The sequence below is a fragment of the Aegilops tauschii genome, chromosome 2 (genome assembly GCF_002575655.3).
Source record: "Aegilops tauschii subsp. strangulata cultivar AL8/78 chromosome 2, Aet v6.0, whole genome shotgun sequence".
Taxonomy (NCBI): Eukaryota; Viridiplantae; Streptophyta; class Magnoliopsida; order Poales; family Poaceae; genus Aegilops; species Aegilops tauschii.
In genome coordinates this window covers 458,677,525-458,691,546 of record NC_053036.3, presented here as the reverse complement: position 1 = coordinate 458,691,546, position 14,022 = coordinate 458,677,525, and the positions used below count along the sequence as shown (strand labels likewise).

The following is a 14,022-nucleotide window of genomic DNA, read 5'->3' as shown; positions in this document are numbered from 1 at the left end:
ACTGTTTCCGCTGCAAAATTCCCCACTCTCCTCTTCCATCCCACCGCTCTCCACTCAATTCCCGTTCTTATTCATCGCTGTCGACGCATGGACCCGTAAGAGAAGCTGCCGGACACGGCGATGGTGGAGCATCCAGCGATCTAGCTACCAAGAAGATGCTCAAGATCGAAGAGAGGAAGGCCATGCTCGAAGAGAAGAAGGTTAAGATCGCAGCTGCTTCGGAGGACACAAAGATGTTGACCTTGAAGATGTAGGATTTAGACGACGACGCAAAGATAACCGTGCAAGCCGTCTGTTTCTAGATGTTGAAGCGGCAGAAGGATCATTTGGAGAGAGTAAAGAAGGAGGCGGCCGAGACGGTGGCAACGACAGTTTGAGCGTGGAGGCCCGGATTGCCGGTCAGGCATGGCATTTTTTGCAGGAACTGCCGGACTGATATACTTTTGTGATCGGGTATCTAAAACTATGCATACTTGCCCCTTTTTGATTGTGATCGGGGCTGATGTGATCCGGCGCGCACTATGTGATCGGACGGATTTTGAATTTTAAATTGCCATTACTAGTGGAGGGGATAGCTTTGGATGGTCGCCTCCCGCATCAGTGTCCATGGACTGGTCCTCACTGGTCCATGGACAGATACGGTATCCGGTTAGGGAGTCAGCGTTGGAGATGCCCTAAAACTTATGGTAGTCATTGCGCATTGGTTGTTTCCTTCAGGGGTGGACCCATATTGCTTTCTATCGTGGGGCAAACCAATGGAGTGGGGCACACTTGCATGAATTCAGACATTTTGACTCACTTTAAAAAAATCAAATGAAGTCTCTTGAAAATTGAGGATATAAATTTGTTTTCACAGTAAGATAAAACAATCTACATCTCTGATATGATGCCAAAACATATTTTCTGTGAGGACCATGTACGATGATTGAAGACTTTTAGGGTACCCTCAAATAGATATGAGGCATATGTTTTAATTAGGAGGACAAAAGTCTAGATCATTATATACCAGTGCTCAAAACATGAGCAGTATTGATGTTTGTAATGTTTGAATTGGTAGAGTTTGACACTATCTTTTTTTAAGGAATGGGGAAGGGGAGAGGGAGGGAGGGGGGGGGGGGCATGTGTGTGAATATGTTACTCGACAAGTAACCAACTAGGAGACTGTTAAGAACATCTTAGCCCTAAATGGTCTTGGCATTCCTTGAGTCCCAAACTTTTCACAGGATCAAAAGTAGGATGAATGGCCAGTAGGACTGGTCTAACCGATCCCAAAGATCCGCCACAACGTTGGTGGGCAGACACTGATGTGTTGGCAGACTGTGTCGGAGAAGGGACACTTGATGGATATGACTGGAGTCCTCTAGCTCATGGTGGCATCCTGGACATCTTGAGTTGTTTGAGATGTTCTTGTCAGCAAGATTCAGCCTAAAATTAAGGCGGACATGAAACAGAAGTCAGGCGAAGATCCTGTTCATGTTTGAAACCCTTGTTTTCAAGATGTGTGCATAGGAGGTTCCACCCTTCTTCCGCATGATGAGGTGGTAGGCAAGCATTGCGGAGAAGGTCCTTCCCCAGTTGAGGAAGTGTGAGCATGGTTATGCCAACGATAAGAAATCTTGCAACAAAGAGGCAATCAATGAGGCCAGTCACCGGCGGAGCTATGTAGAAGTCCGAGGGGGCCATGGCCCCAGCCCCAACAAGATTTAATTTTTATGAGGTGCTAGTATGCCTTAATCCCATGTTTGCACGCATGCATATGCCCATCATCTTCAACTTCACGCATACACATCTCGGCTGCTGCTTCATCTCCTTGGGCATTGCTACTCAGGCGCTCGGCTGCTCCATTTCATCCGACACGACTGCCGCCACACAGGCTCGACGCTGACTAGCGAAGAGCTCCAATTCTGGGCCACGCGTGTAGCCGGCGACATCGCCGTGTAGGGAGGACGACCAGGCTGACCCGTAGAACCTCCATGGTTTGGTAATGACTTGTTGAGATTTGAAGGCTCAACAGTATATGCATCCAAGTAGACAAGATGTATGTTTTGGTCTATTTTTTTTAGTATACATGTACTTTGCAACCAAGATAGGTAATGTAAATATAACTGTCTTAAGGCTACAAGTTCTAGTTTATTGCCATTAAATTTTTTGCCCCCCCTCTCCCCATGCATTTTTGTCAAGCTCCGCCACTGAGGCCAGTGGTTTGGTCCTCGACTCCTCATAGCACCATAATTAGGCGTAGGAGGCGATCGTTAGATCCGACGTCAATGACACAAAGATAAGGTTGAGGGAGGGGAAGAGCATTGGGTAGTGTTAATGTGGTCGAAAATGAGTCGTCGAAACCATACCAGGTGGTGTAACTGGGTTGTTGCATACACTCCATTTACCAGGGATGCATGAGGACGCGGACGCGTCCCGACGTCCGCGGTCATTCGCGTCTCCAAAAATAAACCAATATCTGTTGCTTTTCTAAATGTGCTAATACAAATATGCTCTTTTTTTAGAGGAAATATTTTTTTTAAGGACTGTTGTGGACTTAGTGGACTTGTTCACTTGCATCCCTATGCAACCTTCGAGCAAGAACCACATTTATGCATGTATGTATGCGACTTGTATTTTCTTTTTTCGAAAGAGATATGATTTACATTTCCTGATTTTAGTCGACATGTTACCTTTTTTGAGATGGAGATGTTTTTTTGCTTCAACGGAAAATCCCGTTAAGGACAGAAAATTGATGATAGCTCATCGCCCCATACCCAATACCTTCCATCTTAAACCCCTCTCCCCTCCAAAGTCCAAACCACCCGAACTTCCCTAACAAACTTCCACCCTCGATTCATCTCGGCCAGAAGCTCGTTCTTGGCGGCAATGGCAACGGCCGTGCGGAGTCTGCCGCCGGGCCACGCGTTCGAGCCCAGCGGCCACCAGATCATCACGCAGTACCTCGCACCCAAGGCGCTCCGGGGCGACGCCACCCCGGGGCACGTCGCGGAGGGCGTGGACGTCTTCGCCGCGAGCCCCGCGGCGCTCCCCTTCCACCCCAGCACCAGGCGGCGGCACGGGGAGGCGTGGGGCTACTTCTACGGCGCCCAGGCCAGCGGCGACGCGCTGCCTGCGCCGGGCGGGTGCTGGGCGCGCTACGGCCGCGAGAAGGGGTACGTGCACGGCGCCGGCGCGGCCGCGGAGGCGGTCGCGTTCCGAAGCAGGTTCGCGTTCCACGTGCCGCGGCTGGGCGGCGACGGCGGGGCGGCGTGGGCGCCGACGCCGTGGCTGATGAAGGAGTACCGGCTCAACAAGGGCGCGGCCGCCTTCCGCGCCGCGCAGCCCGGCCCGAAGGCGGACATGGACTGCGTGGTCCGCAAGATCTTCACGAAGCCGGTGGTGGCGCCCCCTCCGCCGCCGGCTTGCAGCTCCGACGAGGAGGACTCCAGCGGCCTCGGCGTGGACGAGGAGGACGACGGCTACTACAGCGAAGAGGACCGGAGGCGCGTCGGCTGCTCCATCGAGGGCCCGCCGCGGAAGCGCGCTCGACCTAGCTGATGCCGACCGCGCGCGCACGGGTGTGGGGATCGTGGTCCATCCGGACGACTGGCTCGTGTCTCGCCGCGTTCCATCGGTCATGAGAACAATCCAGGATCGCTGCTGTGTGTATCGTCCTGAAAGCTTTTGATTTAGCGTACATGGATTTCGATAGTGCAGTCATCACCAAACCGCAGTTCAGAGAAACTGGTAGAGCTGAGAATCTGAATCTGCACGTATCTTGCGCTGGTTCTGCAGCATTTTGATTTGCTTGCTCTTGTATGAAATAGTTCAGGAAACATATGCTTCAGGGTTGCAGTTCTCTTGTATGTTGAAGTAGCAGTTTGTTTGTAAGAGTTGTTCACTAGCCAATTCTCATCGTCGATGCAGAGTAAAAGCCCCTCTGTCCCCAATCAACTCTCTGCTTAGTAATCCTTCCTAGTGCCTTTGCAGAAATGTGATGCTGGTCACAGAGGGAACTGTCTTCTGTGACCACCTCATCATTTTCCTGCAACATCAGCTGCTAATTGCATCCACTGCAACAATCTTTTGGTTGCGATTTCTTTTCCAGAATCTTCTTGTCGGAATAACTAATCAGTGAGCATATGCATATCCAAGTTCTGAATGCAGTTGACAGTTCAAAAGAATTATGGCGTGATCCTCAAAGTCAAAAAGAGAACAAAAAATGTAAAGAAAATTACGCGTGCATCAAAGCGTCACTTCACAAGCCAAGCCTCCGTCTCGCCTCCGTCCCCGGCACGACAAACTTCTAACTCATGTAGTATCATCCTAGCGAAATCAGTCAAAGGAGATCACTAACTCTGTGACTGCGTGGCTCATCGGGTTCAGAAGCTTCTGCGGGGCTTTGCTTTCACGCTTGCAGTAGGCGGCGCAGCCTTGTTGAGGTTGTCCATCACCCCCTGTTCCATGGAGGCCTTGCTCTTGCGCTTGCCGTGCGGCCCGTCGTCGGCTCGGGACGGGTCGGGTGCCGCTGGCGCCTTGTGCTTGAACCGGACCAGCAGGATGGTCATGTTGTCGACCGACGGTTGCGGTGGCTCTACGCACATGTCGAGGATGGCCTCGCAGTTCTTCCCAAGGTCCATCCCCTGTGTGTGCATGTGTGTGTTGGTCACAGCAATATATATGTCAAGCTAAAGGGGAATTTGATTAGCTAAAAAGGCAGAAATGCTGGTGAAACAAGAAGAAATGCTCACAGATTTCATGTTGTTTCGTATAATTTCAACCAGGCCCTGGTTTAGCACGACGTCCCTGCAAAAAACGAGAGGTGTGTGAATTTAGACAGAGCAAAGAGCTGGGAGATAGATAAGTTATGTCAGTGGGTATGTCCGGGAAGGCAGAGCACAAATTCCTATCTACACTTTACCATGTTTCCTTCACTGCCAACGACATGCAGGGTGAAAATAGTACTAATATCCAAGTTCTTCAGAGTGGGTTTTTACAATGGTAAGTCAAGCATATTTCTTTATCCTTTTCCAACCAACTGCCCAGGTCAAATTCGTATTCATGCAATCAAGTTATAGTTTTTCTGGAACAATTATGAGGTACTAGCACAACAAGGGGTCGGCAGAGACTCCGGTATTCTATACCTATCCAAATCATACAAGAACGATATGTACATGGTGATGATGTAGCTTAGCTCAAAACAAAGAAAAATTAACTGAACTGAAATCTACAAAGAATGAATGTCGAAACAATAGAGAGAAACACAACCGTCGAAATTAACTGTCATTTCGAGTGCATTTACTATGCATGAAGCTATTTATATACATTAGAACAAAGAATGATCGAGCAAAGCTTCTGATATAATTTAGCTGACAACTTACCAGACTCCATCACATGCCATAACAAGGAACTCAGTTTCATCAGTTATGTTTTCCTAACAGCAAAAGGGTCATTTTCCATTAGACCGTATCCAGCAGGACAAACATACAGATTTTTATGACAATTCAGTAACTCACTACGCGAATCTCAGGAGAACAAGTCAGTGCTTGTAGTGCAGGAGTCAGCCGACTATTGCTTTTGTACCTCATATCACCTGAAATGCAAGCAAAATGCCAATTACAATGTGATAAACTCAAAAAACGAACATACAAGATATAACTTTACCGATCGATCTGGAGACCGCGATTCCACCATCGATGCGACCGGCTCCTCCAGTAACTACAACAGAGCGTCCTGCGTTCTCTATTCTCCGTCTTTCAGCCGGCACACTTGGTTTGTGATCGGTGGTCAAAACAGTTGCCTTAGAGCACAACCAAAATAAAACCAGGCACCATTAGAGGTCACAGTTATAACAAAATACTGCGCGAATCGGGTACCAGCCAGACACTGACAAGAGAAGTACCTGACCATTCCTTGAGAGCACGCAGCGGCAATCACCAGCATTCCCAACAATGATCTGGTTTCCTCTGATGACAGCCACACAAGCGGTACTTCCTACATCTGCTGCCCCGGGGCGTCTCTGCAGACAAATAACTCAAGCCGAAGTAAACAATAGGTGTTTTCTTAACATCATATCTCTACATACAAATAACTGGAGGGGGTGTGTAAAAAATAAAATGAGACGCACCTTCATATTTACACAAGCACAACCGAGCAACATATCCTTGACAGTCGAATTCATATTGGCATTATTATTAGCAGGGCTATACTCAGATAATTCCCTCCGTCCCTCCTCTGTCATCATCATCTGATCCATTCTGCAACAGTCGAGTAGCAACAGCGATTACAAATGTGACACACGTACGCATGTGTGAAAGGCACCACAATGAACAAAACAATATCGTAGCATCGGCAGAAAACTCCAGGAGAAACTGCGTAACCTCAAAGAACACATAGGATGCATGAATTGCTTAGCTACTAAATAACCTGAAGAACGCGCTCTCCACCGCAATACGAAGACTGTCATTGAAGTGTGGATGCTTCTGGACCTCAAGATGGAAGTGTTTCGCACAGAACATCGATACAGCAGGTCCTGTATCAAGAAACATTTCAGATGGTAGTAAATGGCACTTATTGCAAAAAGTAAAGGATTTATGTGAATTCCAGGAGCTAAATTGGTATCATGCATATATCTGAATTCTGCTTTTCGCAAGAGGATGGAACTGAATAGTGAACACCAACCTCCATGGCCATCATAAACACCAAAGAACGATGTGGCGGTGGAAACATCAAGATCTCCAACAGCTGCATGCTGGGGAAAAAGAAGATCAGAAAGTTAGGCTTCGGCATTTCACCAAAGTTAAACCATATAATATTAGGATGGTGACTCACAGCATCTTCCATGTTGGCACGGTAACCTTGCATGGACGACACGGCGTACTCGAGCCTGTCATTCTCCCCCCTCTCCGTGGTCTTGGACAGCACCGGCTCCCTGCTGATTGTGCTCATGCCGGAGTTTGCCTGCCTGAAAGATCACAGCAGCATGGATGAAAAATCTTGTAGGAGTAAGAAAGAACTCAAGAGCAAACCGATGGTGAGTGAGATGCATGCAGATGCAGATGGCATAAATACCAGAAGAAAAAGCAATGAATAAAAATCCAAACGAGACATCACCATGCGTTCTTCATGGCTTTGTGGTGGCCGCCTCGTCCTTCTTCCTTCTCCGTCTGCGACGCATGCACGATGGAGCAGCAGCCGGAGCCAGAGAGGGTCCGGGAGGCCAGGTCGGTTGCGCCTGTACCTGGCACCAAATGCATCCGTCACGTCTGCAATGGCGGCCGGAGGAGACTTGGGAAAACATTTCAGGCAATGCTCAAATTGGGACCGGGCGGAGGCAGGATTCGGACACGGGAGGGGCCAACAAAGAGACGGCGACGGGCGATCACGGATGAAATGGGATGTATCAAGTGCCAATGTTTGGCAATGGCATTGCAGGTCGTCAGAATGTAAGATCTCTAACCTTTTCCCCGTGTGCGAGTAACTAGGGCACTGGCATTGCCGCATTGCGCAAATGGCGGCGCGCATTCATACCTTGGCGGATGATCCGGCGGTGCGGTCGAGCGGCGGCCGGCGGGAGGCAAGGCGGCGATCAGAGGCGGCCGGCGATCAGAGGAGCCGGCCGGGTGCCCTGGTGGAGACGAGTGGCGGAGGAGCAGACACAAAACGATCTACGACCCCGGATTGCGTGGCACTTGCGATCGACTCTTTTGTTGGACCCACATGGGCCTCTCTCTACCTGTACCCCCCACGAGGGAGGGCTTCACTGCTCTGGCGTGTACGCCTGAAACGGATTTATTGCAGGCTGAATTGGGCAACTCGCCGTCTCACTTACATCTCCACCAGATACCGCTCTTCTTTCTTCGTGCATCGCTGTTCTTTCTTCCCCACGAAGAAAGAAAAAGGTGATCTCGTCCAGGGGCGTTTTCTTCCACTGCCGTCCCTCGCGGCTCTCCACCGCCGATGATCGAGGTCGTCTGTGTGTATGTAGATTTTAGTCTCTAGTAGTTTAGGATTTTGGGTTGTTTATCGCCTTGGCCTCGGCGGCGACAATGTCAGCGCTGAATAAAGAAGCTTTAGACCCTTCCCCAACAAGGCATTGGGAATGGATTTAAAAATTAGTCTATTCAAGTAAGAATGGCGTGGATGACAACATCATCTTAGTGGAGTTGTGTTCTCTTCCTTGGGAGGTAGTCTGGAAGCAGATGCGGATTGTGGTATGTATCAGCGGCATCTGAAAGATGATGGATCGTGTATTGGGTTCGTGATTCGTGGCTAGCAAACATGATTTCCTCCTCCAACGTTTTAGTTGTACGGGATGCCAGATCTAGATCGATGGCATGTCTGGGGTGTTGCCTTGGTCTGATATGTTCAACCGCAATGGCTTCACCTTTAGTGAGCCACCTTAGAGGTCAGCAAAGCTGCATATCAGCGATGGAACCGCGTCAAGCTCGGGTGAAGAGGTGATTCGTCATTTTTCTTCTCTTGGTGGTTGTTGTGATGGTGCCGGAGACAGGTGACACATGTCGGTGTCAAGCTCAAGGGATTCATCTGTCTTGATTGTAATTGTAAAGACTAACGTTTTTGCTGTCTTTTCAGTTTTACAAAACGGTGTTTATGTGACTTGTACAATGATTTTTATAATTTAAATGCAACCCGTATTATCATAAAAAGTAAGAACGCATCTATTCTTCAAGGGAGGGATACTCTAGCTCATCGACTCATCCGCACAATAGATAATGGACAGACTACTGAAAGGCTTCACGGGGATTATAACATGTGCCCCCTACTTGTCTCCGTGATAATCCTCCATTGTTTGTAAGTGAACTCGTTTGCAAAAAATCAGCAAATTGGGATGTTTATCGCCTTGGCCTTGGCGGCGGCAATGGCAGCGCTGAATAAAGAAGCTTTAGACCCTTCCCCGACAAGGCATTGGGAATGGATTTGGAAATCAGTCTATTCAAGTAAGAATGGCGTGGATGACAACATCATCTTGGTGGACTTGTGTTCTGGAGGTAGTCTGGAAGCGGATGCGGATTGTGGTATGTATCAGCGGCATCTGAAAGATGGTGGATCGTGTATTGGGTTCGTGGTTCGTGGCTAGCAAACATGATTTCCTCCTACGACGTCTTAGTTGTACGGGATGCCAGATCTAGATCGATGGCATGTCTGGGGTGTTGCCTTGGTCTGATATGTTCAACCGCAATGGCTTCACCTTTGGTGAGCCACCTTAGAGGTCAGCAAAGCTGCATATCAGCGATGGAACCGCGTCAAGCTCGGGTGAGGAGGTGATTCGTCATTTTTCTTCTCTTGGTGGTTGTTGTGATGGTGCCGGAGACAGGTGACACACATCGGTGTCAAGCTCAAGGGATTCATCTATCTTGATTGTAATTGTAAAGACTAGCGTTTTGTTATCTTTTCAGTTTTATCAAAACGGTGTCTATGTGACTTGTATAATGATCTTTATAATTTAAATGCGACCCGCATTATCATAAAAAGAAAGAACGCATCTATTCTTCAAGGAAGGGATACTCTAGCTCATCGACTCATCCGCACAATAGATAATGGACAGACTACTGAAAGGCTTCCCGAGGATTATAACATGTGCCCCCTGCTTATCTCTGTGATAATCCTCCATTGTTTGTAAGTGAACTCGTTTGCAAAAAATCAGCAAATTGGGATTGAGAAAAGGTGCAACAAAGTCTTATTGGTATTGATGCTAAGTTAATCCTTTTAATCCCATAATGTACCAGATGCGTGACTTTTGGTCTTGGAATTACTATAAGAGCATCTTTAGCGGACCCCGTATAACGCTGACCCATAAAATGCGTTCACAGTTCGTGAAAAAACGGCTTTGCGGGCCGGCGCGGGCGGCGGCTGAGCAAACCTCACAAAAAAGATATGCAGAGCAGACCTCGTAAAGCGGACCTGTAAAAAAATATTCTGCATATCTTTTTTACGGGTCCGCTTTGCGAGGTCTGCTCGGCCGCCGCCCGCGCGGCCTGTAAATCAATAATTTGCATTTCAATTTCGGGCATGAAAACACGTTTCTTTGCTTCTTTATTTTCTTTAAGGGCATTGGATACATAATAGTTCACCAAATTTTTCCTAGAATAGCAAGATCAAAGAAAACAAGAACCACAATTAGGCATTTTAGAAGATATCCAACTTACATAACTGCTCCCACTAGTTGGACCAACATCTTCTCCATGCCTTCATTGTTGATCTACGGATTCTTGATCTTGCATTCTTCATGCTTCTTCTTTGATTCTAAAAAAGTAGACGTTGCTCCCCCTCAAGTTTCTTCTCTAATTGCACATGCAGTTGCATCATTAGCTTCCACTCTACCAACGAGTGCACGAACAACTGTTAAGTTGCTTCCTATCAATAAATCAATGTATTCTTCTTCCCAATACCAAAATGAGCACACACCTTCCTACACACATGACCATCTCAATAGGCTACCGAAACTGAACCAAATAGGTTGACAAAGCCGAATGAAAACAAGAACATACCCCGTCGTTTTCGCATTTGAAGAATACCCCATCCAGGGTGTTGCGGCGTGCTAGATGTTAGCCGCTGTGTGCAGTCGTCGCAATGTATGAGCGGCTTCGGCGAGCCGGCGAGCCGCTGCGCGAGCGCCGAGCCCGGGCGACGGCCGGCTGAGTCCTTGCCGGCAAACCGACGACGACGGCTAGAGGACAAACCAGTACCTGCATGCGGCGTTGGGGCTTTGCCGGGTGCTCCCCGACCAATCCATGGATTAGCGCAGCCGCCGGTGGCCGGAAACGCCAAATCCAGCGGCCGCGACAAACAACCACCGATCTGCAACTTTCTGGCCGGCTGAGGCAGGAGTAAGTGGTGGAGGACAATCTCGGACGTGTGGCAGCCCGCCGGCGTGATCCCGACGGCTGGTATGGCCGGGATCATAGGCGGCAGCCCGACGGCGGTGGGTGGGGAAAAGCGCAGGCTGAAATGTCCCCCCGTCAACCGCTCCCGCTATATATAGGGCACCACTGCGGGTTGGGGTGAGAATTTTGCCGCGCCCCGCAAAAATATTTACGGATTCGACGCGATTGCGGGGTCTGATCGAGCAGCTTTTTTTGCGTGGACTCGTATTTTGGTGGTTATTTTGCGGGTCGTGGTATTATATGGGGTCTGCTATATGTGCTCTAAGAAGGGAGTTTTATGTGTCCATCCAGCTTGTCGCATGCTTGTTGCTACCAAACACCGACGGGAGGCTTCGCTTGAGGGATACACTGATTCCTCCCACTAAGATATGTTGAATATATATGTGTTGCATGTATTTATGTATATCTTGGCTCACCTTTTAGTTGTGTATAGTTAAGGTTGATGCCTGCTTGTACTCTATATATACATGCACCTGCACCCAATCAATACAACGATAATTGTATTGGCAAAACACCTCTCTACATGGTATCATCCTGAAGGTCTGACCTAGGGCCACGGCCGCGCCTCCTCGCGTGCGCCGCCGCCGCCGCCTACCACCGCCGCTGCACGCCGCCACCGCCGTGTTTCCCTCCTCCTCCGCCGCCGCCACCCCATGCCGCCGCGCCGACCCGTCGCCGCCGCCGCCGCCGCGCTCCTCCTGCCGCGCCGCCGCCGCCCCGTCGCGCCCCCTCTTCTCCCCGCCGCCGCTGCCCTCTTCTCTCACCGCAGCCGCCGCACTTCCCCCGCCGCCACCGAAACCCTAACCCTATCCCGCCGCGCCATGACCTCCCCGAGTTCTGCCTCCACCTGCTCCTCGAACCCCGGCCCCGAGCCCTCCGCTGCCGCCAGCCGTGATCTCAACATCAAGGCCCGGCTCCCCGTTCGCCTCGACAGCTCTAGCACCTCGTACTACGCGTGGAAGACCTACTTCAACCTCATCTTCCGCGAGTACTATCTTACCAAGCACATCGATGGCTTCGTGGACGGCGACTACATGAAGGGCGACCCGGAGTGGTCCGCCATCGAGGCCACGCTCATCCGATGGTTTTATCAAACCGTCTCGAAGGACATCTTCCACACGGTTGTCTCTAAGGACGACGATGCTTGCGTCATGTGGACCAAGATCAACACGCTCTTCATCGAGAACAAACTTCAGTGCCTTGTTTTCTTGCAGCAGGAGTTCTTCGACTGTCACCAGGACAACTCCACCATCGATGAGTACTGCATGCGGCTTAAGATGCTCGCCGATGAGCTTCGTGACATCGGGGCCAAAGTCTCCGACGACCTCATGCTGACACCCTCACCGCCGGCCTCAACGAGGATTTCGGCAATGCGGCGTCTAACCTCACTTTGCTGCCGCAGCCCACTTTTCAGCGTGTCGTCGCGTACCTCAAGCTTGAGGAGCGCCGGATGACAAAGCTGAAGCAGCGGGTCCAGCACACCGCCCTCGCTGCCGGCACAACCCGCGGCCGCCCCGCTCCACCGGCCGCGCCACCTTAGCCGCGCCCTCCTGCTCCCGCCGGGTACTTCCCGTTGCCGCTCGCGCCACCCGCGCCTCCCCAGCAGATGCAAGGTGGCGGGGGCCGGTGCAACCGGCGGGGCGGCCGCCGTCAGCAGCAGCAGCAGCCGCAGGCCCAGGGTGCCGGGGGCGGCCCGCTACCAGCAGGCCCCTCCGCCGTGGGCAACCGGGCAGAACCCGTGGATGGGCGTCGTGCATGCCTATCATATGCCCGTCCCACGGGCTCCTGCGCCGAGTCTTCTCGGCCCTCGCCCCACGGCCACCAGCCGTTCCTTGGCGCCCCTACCAGCCAGCTGGTGTCGGCTATGGCGCCCCCCTCGCGTCGCCGCCTATCGGTGGCTATGGCCCGCCCGCCCAGGCGTCGCCCTACAGGGCCCCCCTGCCGCCATCGGTCCCTACGCCATGGGATCCCTCCTTCCTCGCCGCCCTGCACTCTGTGCCATCGCCGAGTAACTATAGCGGTGGAGGCGACTGGTACATGGACTCAGGTGCTACTGCGCACATGACAGCTCATGCTGGTAACCTAACCTCCTTCACTCCCATTAACACACCCACTCGTATCACCGTTGGCAACAACTCTTCTTTACCTATCACTCATATCGGTAGCACTAGTTTTCCTTCTAGTTCCACACCTATCACTATGTCTAATGTTCTTGTTTCACCTGACTTAGTTACTAGCTTAGTTTCCATTCGTCGTCTTACTCATGAGAACCCACTTACTATTGAATTTGACGGTGTTGGTTTTTTTGTGAAAGACGCTCGTACCCGGATGGTACTTCACCGATGTGACAACCCCGATGAGCTTTATCCCGTGCACGCCGGTGCTTCCACCTCCACACCTGTCGCCCTCGCCACCGGCGTCGACCTTTGGCATGCTCGCTTGGGCCACCCCAACCCCACCATTTTGTGTCAGATTCTTAGGAGTTTTTATTTCTCATGTAATAAGCTCGACGAGCATACTTGTGAGGCTTGTCGTTTGGGCAAGCACATTCGTCTTCCTTTTAGTGCGTCTACAAATGTTTTCACTTTTCCGTTTCAATAATTTCATAGTGATGTTTGGACGTCTCCCATCGCGAGCAACACGGGCTATCTATACTACTTGGTGATTTTAGATGATTATTCGCATTATGTGTGGACTTTTCCTCTTCGTCGCAAATTCGATGCTTTAGCCACACTCACCTCCTTTTATTCCTATGTCACCACCCAGTTCGGTCGCCCCATTCTTGCACTCCAAACCGATAACGGAAAAGAGTTTGACAACGTCGCTCTCCGCACCCTTCTTGCCTCTCACGGCACCATCTTCCGTCTAACTTGCCCATACACCTCACAACAAAACGGCTGAGCTGAGCATATTCTTCGCACTCTTAATGACTGCGTTCGCACGTTACTCTTTCACTCGAACGTGCCCGCTCGGTTTTGGCCTGATGCTCTCGCCACTGCCACCCTGTAGTTAACATCCGTCTGTGTCGTCCTCGGTGGAACTACGCCCCCACCTTCTCTTCGATACACCGCCGTCCTATGACGGTCTTAGCATTTTTGGGTGTCTTTGCTATCCTAGCACCGCGTCCACCACT

General features: G+C 50.7%; 1 protein-coding gene across 1 annotated transcript; it reads right to left on the bottom strand.

Moving 5' to 3' along the window:
- Positions 1 to 4,078: 4,078 nt before the first annotated feature.
- LOC109758081 (probable protein phosphatase 2C 42) lies at positions 4,079 to 7,649 on the bottom strand. Its single transcript, XM_020316930.4, has 12 exons — positions 7,513 to 7,649; positions 7,096 to 7,222; positions 6,814 to 6,946; positions 6,664 to 6,733; positions 6,409 to 6,514; positions 6,110 to 6,239; positions 5,885 to 6,001; positions 5,647 to 5,782; positions 5,499 to 5,575; positions 5,364 to 5,416; positions 4,734 to 4,788; positions 4,079 to 4,625 (listed from the first exon to the last, which is right to left on the bottom strand). Exons 2-12 carry the CDS (start codon positions 7,107 to 7,109, stop codon positions 4,365 to 4,367), a joined length of 1,152 nt encoding a protein of 383 aa, XP_020172519.1. The 5' UTR covers positions 7,110 to 7,222; positions 7,513 to 7,649; the 3' UTR covers positions 4,079 to 4,364.
- Positions 7,650 to 14,022: the final 6,373 nt, after the last annotated feature.